This window comes from Staurois parvus, unplaced genomic scaffold (genome assembly GCF_062004578.1).
Source record: "Staurois parvus isolate SC_StPar_1 unplaced genomic scaffold, SC_StPar_1.0 ptg000066l, whole genome shotgun sequence".
NCBI classification, from domain to species: domain Eukaryota; kingdom Metazoa; phylum Chordata; class Amphibia; order Anura; family Ranidae; genus Staurois; species Staurois parvus.
The window spans coordinates 6715095-6723754 of record NW_028317862.1 but is presented as its reverse complement, the minus strand read 5'-3'; the positions used below and the strand labels follow the sequence as shown (position 1 = coordinate 6723754).

General features: G+C 46.2%; 1 protein-coding gene across 1 annotated transcript in view; it reads left to right on the top strand.

The window, feature by feature from the left end:
- The first annotated feature begins 2419 nt into the window (after nt 1-2419).
- GTF2B (general transcription factor IIB) overlaps nt 2420-8660 on the top strand; it is a 50391-nt gene continuing 44150 nt past the window's right edge. Inside the window, exon 1 of the mRNA XM_089668905.1 lies at nt 2420-2576. Coding sequence (XP_089525031.1) covers nt 2446-2576 — 131 coding nt within the window. The 5' untranslated portion in view covers nt 2420-2445. The remainder of the gene's footprint in view (nt 2577-8660) is intronic.

Here is an 8660-nt window from a genome sequence, read left to right as displayed (position 1 = left end):
GAAGGGGGCAGTTATTTTTTCACACATGGGCAGGCAGGTTTGGACACGTTTCTTTCCTTATTAAATTAAATCATCATTTAAAAACTTCATTTTGTATTTATTCCGGTTATCTTTGCGTAATATTAAAATTTTGTTTGATCTGAATCATTTAACCTCCCTGGCGGTATGATTATGTCAGGAATTTTGTACCAAAAGCGGTACCATTTTTTTGCATGGAAATATGTAGTTTTTTATTGTAGGCTGTAATTTTTAGGAATAACTCACTGAAATCTATCCGAAAAAGAGTCTATTAAACATTCCGGATATGATAAAACTTGAAACACGAAATCATAAATTATAATTTAATAAATAATCATAAAAAATAATAATATAATAATAAATTTAATTCAATAATATAATCAAACCAAAAACACTGAAATTTGAAATACAGAGGCAAATTCGCACATCGCTGAGCAAAGTCGCAAAATCGTTTTCAGTGTCTGATGACGAATTTCCCCACAAATCATTATCACTCAATTCTGCAAGTGGTTCTGATTTACTATTGCTGTTCTAAAACCGCTTTTGACGTAAAGGGATGCTTTTTGGCCGCCATGGACTTTTCTAAGTTTCCAGGCAGAAAGAACAGTCAAAATGCAGGCAGGGCGCAGGACAAAGCAGTAGGGACAAAATGTATGCGAAATGCAGTGAAAAAGCAATGACAGCAAAAATGTCATTTTTTAAAAATTTAAAATTTCCCGCCGGTTCCGCCGCCCGAACGTTCCGACGTCACAGGGACCGGAACACGGAAGCCAGATGCCGGCATCCGCTGGAGGAGATGGACGGGAACGCTGCAGGGGACCCATCGTGGGAGCGAAGGACAAGGTAAGTACTGCAGGGACCCCCAGAGAACGCTGCATGGTAAGCCCGAGTGTAGCTCGGGGTTACCGTTCTTGGTGTAGAAATTCTACCCCGAGCTACACTCGGGAAAACCGCCAAGGAGGTTAAAGAGTAACTCCACTTTTGTTGAGAAAAAAAATCTTCCTATCTGGGTGATCTATATACATTGCAGGGACTTTGTTGCAGAATGCTACCTTTTGTTATTCTGAAGAGCTGTTTGTTTGCCTGTGTCCATGTGGAAAATGCATATAATGGGAGTGGTTTCACATTTATCAATGTATAGGATTGTTCTCAGCATGGCTATACATGCCGTGTATTTGACCTTGTGCTGTGTACTCTATTTTGGTTTTATTTCAGGTACTTATATAGAGCTGTCAATTTACACAGTGCTTTACATATATATTGTACATTCACATCAGTCCCTAACCCTCAAGGAGCATACAATCTAAGGTCCCTAACTCACATTCATACATACACATACTAGGGCCAATTTACCTACCAGTGTGTCTTTGGAGTGTGGGAGGAAACTGGAGTACCTTGGAGGAAACCCATGCAGGCACAGGGAGAACATGCAAACTTCAGGCAGGTGGTGCCATGGCTGAGATTCAAACCAACAACCCTAGTACTGCCAGGCGGAAGTGCTAACCATTTAGCCACTGTGGTTTTGCAAATACTTAATGAAATCTTTATGAATAAAAAAAAAAGGAGGTAGCGGTTGGGGGCGATAAGAGTGTGGCTCAAGCATGGGGTTTTGCTGCCCCACAACCGCTAGTGTGTATGAGCTCTAAGAGACCACATATCTTCTTCCTATGTTGCTGAGCAGCTGCTGCCTAGCAGCTGCTGCCTAGCCAGTTAACAAGATTGTCCAGAATTTCAGCCAGCTGGGGAGCAATATCGTTTGGAATGGGTTTTGTGACCTTGGTGATGTGGCCCTACCACAAAACCTTTACAAAGCCAGCGATTCCTTTATGGTCTGTGTCTGTGGGCCTTTGTTGATGACATCAGATGGAAATGCTTCTGAGACCATCCAGAATACAGGACCATCTGACCTTCACTTGTCCTCCTCCTGACCTGTATTCCATCTCTATCAAGCAAGCATTGCATTCCCCCAGACTTGTGTAGGAAGGCAGCACCGTGTGACGTGCACAAAGGCCTGCAGGCCCCGGCCATGACATTTTATTGTGTATATTGTCACTACCCTATAATTCTCTGATTACAGCTTCCACACACCTCTGCACTTTTCAAAGTACTTCAACCAGTCCAGCAGCTTTTATGTAGGGTGATGTGTTTACCCAAACCATAAACCTGTATTATATCTTGTTCTTTAATAGAGGCAAGCATCCCCTGGGATCCATCAGTCCCCACTAGCTGAAGAACTACATAACCCAGACACCACCTCCCCGTTTCCTCATGTAAACTACAGGTAACGTTGAGTACTGTATGCGCATGCGTAGCCATCCAGGTTAGAGTGACTCGACACACATTCCACAGCAAGCAAGCCTGAGTACGCATGTGTAGTAGGCGGGCTAGTAGCAGCTATCTTCTTATGCGCTTGCGCGGTAGCTAACAATGAGTCGTTATGAGCTCACGGCTTCCCCTTTGAGACACGTGACCGAGCTCTATAAAAAAGAGAAGCGTGGTGACTGCCGGGTTACTGTACGGGGGTCAGCGGACACCGTAACAATGGCGTCGACGAGTCGGTGAGTGGCTCGGCGCTTGTGTCTGTTACCGAACTTTGCTGTATCCGTGTGAATGTCGGCGGACATTGCTGGGCTTGCCTGGAGGCAGCGCGGTGGTGGCCGCTAGTGCTTCGGTGAGGGAAACAGCGGCTGTAGTGTCTGCTGTCCGGGGACGTGTGTGAGAAGCACGGCTTTGTCCCGAGCGACCTGCACTCCAGACACTCCCTGCGGTAGACGGGAGGGAGTATTTACAGCTGGAGCAGTATGTGCTGTGTCTCCTGGGACTTGTAGTTGTGTGGTGTGTGTACTGTGCCCAGGACGAAGGTCTCGCCTGACCATAAGATGCACACAGGTGAGGAGAGGCTGAAAACAAGCGAATGGTAATATTGAGGTTTTCCTGCGCCTGGGGAGTGGCAGGTGGTGTGTATAGCCTGCTGTGCAGGAGAATGGCTGGACTCCGACAATGACCTCTGTGTACATACAGGTTCCACGTATTTCCTGCACGCCAAGGTGAGTACATGCACAAGCTATCGGCGTGTACAAAAGAGTGCCCACCTACAGCCATTCACTTGTATGGCAGGCTGTATGCGGCTCTCTGGGTGCCGGAAAATATCTGCCAAGTTTTAAGCCCCTCGCCGTCCATGTACGCGGATCTGACTAAACTTAAAACCGCTCCCCTAACCCCCTATTCTCACCGCTCCCACCGCTCGCCTAACCCCCTGTATGAACCACTCCCACCGCTCGCCTAACCTCCTGTACGCACCGCTCGCCTAACCTCCTGTACGCACCGCTCGCCTAACCCCCTGTACGCACCGCTCCCACCGCTCGCCCAACCCCCTGTACGCACCGCTCGCCCAACCCCCTGTACGAACCACTCCCACCGCTCGCCTAACCCCCTGTACGCACCGCTCACCTAACCCCCTATTCTCACCGCTCGCCTAATCCCCTGTACGCACCGCTCACCTAACCCCCTATTCTCACCGCTCGCCTAATCCCCTGTACGCACCGCTCACCTAACCCCCTATTCTCACCGCTCGCCTAACCCCCTGTACGCACCGCTCACCTAACCCCCTATTCTCACCGCTTGCCTAACCCCTTGTACGCACCGCTCGCCTAACCCCCTATTCTCACCGCTCGCCTAACCCCCTGTACGCACCGCTCCCCAAACCCCCTGTACGAACCACTCCCACCGCTCGCCTAACCCCCTGTACGCACCGCTCGCCTAACCCCCTGTACGCACCGCTCGCCTAACCCCCTGTACGCACCGCTCGCCTAACCCCCTGTACGAACCACTCCCACCGCTCGCCCAACCCCCTGTACGCACCGCTCGCCCAACCCCCTGTACGAACCACTCCCACCGCTCGCCTAACCCCCTGTACGCACCGCTCACCTAACCCCCTATTCTCACCGCTCCCACCGCTCGCCTAACCCCCTGTACGCACCGCTCGCCAAACCCCCTGTACGAACCTCTCCCACCGCTCGCCTAACCCCCTGTACGCACCGCTCGCCTAACCCCCTGTACGCACCGCTCTCCCAACCCCCTGTACGAACCTCTCGCACCGCTCGCCCAACCCCCTGTACGCCCCGCTCGCCCAACCCCCTGTACGCCCCGCTCGCCCAACCCCCTGCTCGCCCAACCCCCTGTACGAACTGCTCCCACCGCTCTTCTAACCCCTATGCTGGCTACCCTGTAGAATAGGGGGGCTCTGAACTTTATAAACAAAGGGCAACTTTATTGTCCTTCGGGGGGGGGCAGTCCGTGGCAATATAAATTGTCCTGGCATTAGTGGTAGTAAAGGGTGTCCCGTCTTTGGTGTCAGGAGAGGATACCGTGCCCCGTCTTTGGTGTCAATGGGAGGAATAGAACTGCAAGAGCCAGATAAAGGCATGCAAAGGACCACAGTTTGGAGACGACTGCTGTAGAAGGAAGATGCTTATACTTGCAGTGCTCTGGTCTAGTCATGTGACTTCCTCAGTGGCCAGCTTTAGGGAAGAGGAGAGAATGCCAACTAGTTTCTACTTGACATCTTCAGAGAATTCTGGATGCTATGCTGATCCCGAGGCTTTAGTTCCCATTCACATGCAGCATGTACATAACCAGGCGATTTGGAGACTCTTTTTATTTTTGTGTGTGACTTGTAATACAGGAACAGAAATGCGTGTTTTTGTTTTGGTCCAAGCTGTTTTAAAAGGTAAAGCCTGAAAAACGAACATATTTTAAAGGAACTCCCACTAAAGTATGTGGGGCCAGTAACATGCAATTCTACCCCTCGGGTTCCAAGCTTCAGGTGATCAGCGCCGCCACACTAAGCGCCGGTTCACATATATGTGGATTGGATGTGATTTGAAGCGCATCCAATCTGCATGACGTGAAATAACATTGCTTCCTATGGTGCTTGTTCACATAGTCTGGTCCGCTGGCAGTGCAGATTCAGTGCGGTTTGAAAGAGTCCCTTACGATTTCTGAGCAGTGCCTTCAGGTTCAGGTGAGAATTACAGGCTATTGACTTCTATGGGAACCGTTTCTAAACCACATGTGTGAATAGGATAAAATCCTGACCTGATCCTGATGTATACCTGACAGGAACTACTGGACAACTGCTGAGTCAATTAGCTGTGAAACTTGAACTTCAATCCGCACTGCACATGTGTAAATCGTCTCTAAAACTGGCCATACACTAGTAGAATTTTACTGGGAAATGTTTGTTTTGGGAACTTTTATTCAGTTCTCTAATTGTTAGAGGGGTATGTTCTAATGCCATCCTTTTAGATGGTAACGGACCCATTGAGGATAATGGGATTCTTCATGAGCACTGTTGTGCTTTAGGAATTTTCCTACAAATCGCTCAGGTGTCAATGGGGGGCTTAAAGAACAACTGACACAGTATAACAAAAATCTTTAAATCACCCCATGAGCTACAACTGGCCATAGACCACTCAAAATTTTCCAGATTTCTGCTGACTTTTCCAAAAATTGAGCTGTTGATGGCTTTGTCAGCACCATCTGCCTTGACAAAAGATTTAAAAAAAAAAAAAAAAAAAACTACTGGGTTAGGTGGAAAAAGTATTGGCCAAGGCATGACTACACATCCTGTTAGATGCAGTCACTGGATATTCAGGCAGCCACAGGTGCCACAGCTACTTGAATGCAATAGCTGGCAGTGGAGGTTCCTCAATCTACATTTTTTAGGTTTGCCATACATTAGGCAAATGTTTCTTGCAGCCACAGTTGACCATTCTTCTCCTGGTGACCGACACTGTATGACGTCACTTCTGTGCATGTGCAAGAGCTAGTTATCCTGGCGCACAGGATTGGCCCAACTGCTGCAAGCTGACCTGTGCATGCGCAGCTTGGTTTACAGGCTGTGGTTTGTTGAATGCAGGCAGATAAGTTTGTTTTACTACAGAACAGACATTTCATGTCCCCTTCAGAGCTCTGTGCCGTGGCTGTGACTCCCATGTGTTCATTCTCCACTGACTCTCCTATGAGGCTACATAACACCTGACCCTCTGTCTGGATGGTGCTGATTGGCCCTGTGCTGATCACATGTACTGTGCCAGAGAGGAAAGAAACCCCTCTAGCAATACACACTAAACTGAGCATGTGCAGAGTGACTCCTAGAACTCTGTACTATCAGCAGATAGATTGGGGACAGTAGAAGGGGAGGATCATAGAAGACAGGATCAAACAGCCTTTTTTTACACAATGTAGAAGGTTAACCTCTTAGGTTCCACTGTGAGTATAACAAGCATGCTTTACTGCATATAGACTGATTTTACAGCTGTGGGTTTGGTAACACTTGAAAATGGACAGCTTTTCTTCACTTATAGTCCTCAATCCCCTCATGTTTTACATTGTATTGGTAATGTTCTGTCCCCCTTTGTAATGTACAGCGCTGAGCGAACTATTGGAGCGTAGTGCCCCATTGGTGGCACATGTGGCAGGGTAATAATGCAGGAGCACATTTGGGAGAGGAGAAAAGTGCAAGTGGTCATTCTGTAACAGGAGGTGCATGAACAAGAACCTTCATGGCAGAATCACCAGGTGCAGATTTAAAAAAAAATAAAAAAATAAAAGCTAAACTGATTGTAAACCCTAACCACCTTGTATAAAAAAGAAAAAAAATTCAGTTTAAAATGAAAGGCAAAACATTTGTGTGTGTGTATACAGTGGGTATAGAAAATATCACTCCTCTTTTTAAAATCACATTTTGTTTCTTTGCTGCCTGAAATGAAGACAGTTTCTCTTTTATCCAGTTGGATGTTATAAGTTGCATTGGGTAAATAAAAGTGAAAAATATAACACAACAATGTCAGAAAAAAAAAATAAAAACAGAATCCTAGTTGGAAAAAGGTTCACCTCCTCCTAAAAATGACTTGTAAACTCAGTCAGGTGTAGTTAATCGCCTTCTCAATGTCACACAAAGCCATTTGACTTTCAACTGTCATCAGCTGTGATCATTTTGATTAGATCCACATGAAAAGAGCTTTCCTGGAGCATGTCAGTCTCTGATAGTAAAACTGAAGCAGTCAACTATGGGTGTCAAGCCACTGTGAAAATATTTCCAGGATAAAGTTGTGGACAGGCACAAGTCAGGAGATGGATACAAAAAAACTTCAAAGGCTTTATCAATGCCTAGAAGCACAGCAAAGTCTGTTAAGAAGTCAAAGGTATTTAGTACAACACATCCTCCCTGGATTAGGATGTTGCTGCAAACTAGATGAAAGAGCCAGGAGGAAACTGGTCATTGAGGCTACCAAGAGGCCTACAGCAACTCTGAAGCAGTTGCAGGAATTTATGAGCAAGGGTAGCCATTGTGTGCATGTGTCAACAATATCACAAATTTTCTACAAATGTGGCTTCTATGGGAGAGTTGTAAGAAAAGCCACTCCACAAAGGCCTCATGCAGTCACAACCTGAGCTTTGCCAAAATGCACCTTGTAGATTCTGAGGCCACATGGGAAAAGGTGTTCATCAGATGAGACTAAAATCGAATTATTTGGCCTCAACACTAGACGAGGTGTCTGGCGGAAATCCAATTCAGCTCACCACCCAAATAACAGCATTCCTACAGTAAAGCATGGAGGTGGTAATCTGTTATGGGATGTTTCTCTGCATCAGGGACTGGAGGACTTGTCTGGACAGAAGAAAAAATGGATGTGGCAAAATACCGTCAAATTCTTCAGGAAAATCTGCTGTTCTCTGCCAGGAAGTTGTCAATGGGAAGACGGTTTACCTTCCAACATGACAATGACCCAAAGCACATAGCACAGTTGAAGGAGAAAAAGGTGAATGTCCTGCATGGTCTGCTCAGAGCCCAGATTTATACTCCATTGAAAATCCGTGAAATTACTTGAAAACTGCAGTCCACAAATGGTCACCATCAAATTTAACTGAACTTTGCAGTTCTGAAAAGAGTGGGCAAACATTGCAGTTAGTAGAGACATCCCAACAGACCAAGGGCTGTAATTAAAACAAAATACTGACACAAGGGGGTGATCTTTTTTCCAACTCAGTGATTTTCTTTTTTTTTTTCTAACTTGTTTGTGTTCTATCTTTCACTTGGATGTTATAAGTTACACTGAGCAAATACAGCTGGATAAAACAAAAACTGTCTTCATTTCAGGCTACAAAGCAATACAATGAGATTATTGTAAAGGGGGTGATTCTTTTCTTCTTTTCTATACCAACTGTGAGGGAAAAAAAAAAAAGGTAAATGCTTTGTGATCTCATTCCCTCTATTCTCAGCTGCCTATGTGCTAGGGAAGGAGAAACCACAGTACACTGAACTTCCCAGTAAATGATTGTGCATAGGGAATAGGGGACATGTCAACTCTGATCATTGGAGGAGAGCAGGCCTAGCTAGAGAACTGACAGTCGTGTTTTCCTGCTTGGTATGGTCAGTTTATAGTAGGAACGCAGAGACTGGCAGGAACACCAGGAAATTCACAAAACGGAAGTAATACAAAGAACAGGTTACTTTTTTCAGTTGTTTTATTGGGGAGATTACCCTTCACTTCCTGTCTTTAAAGTAAAAAGTCCTTTTAGACAGTGGTCAATGGAACCAGTGTCCCTGTTGGAAGATTTCTCCTCTAAGTGTTCAT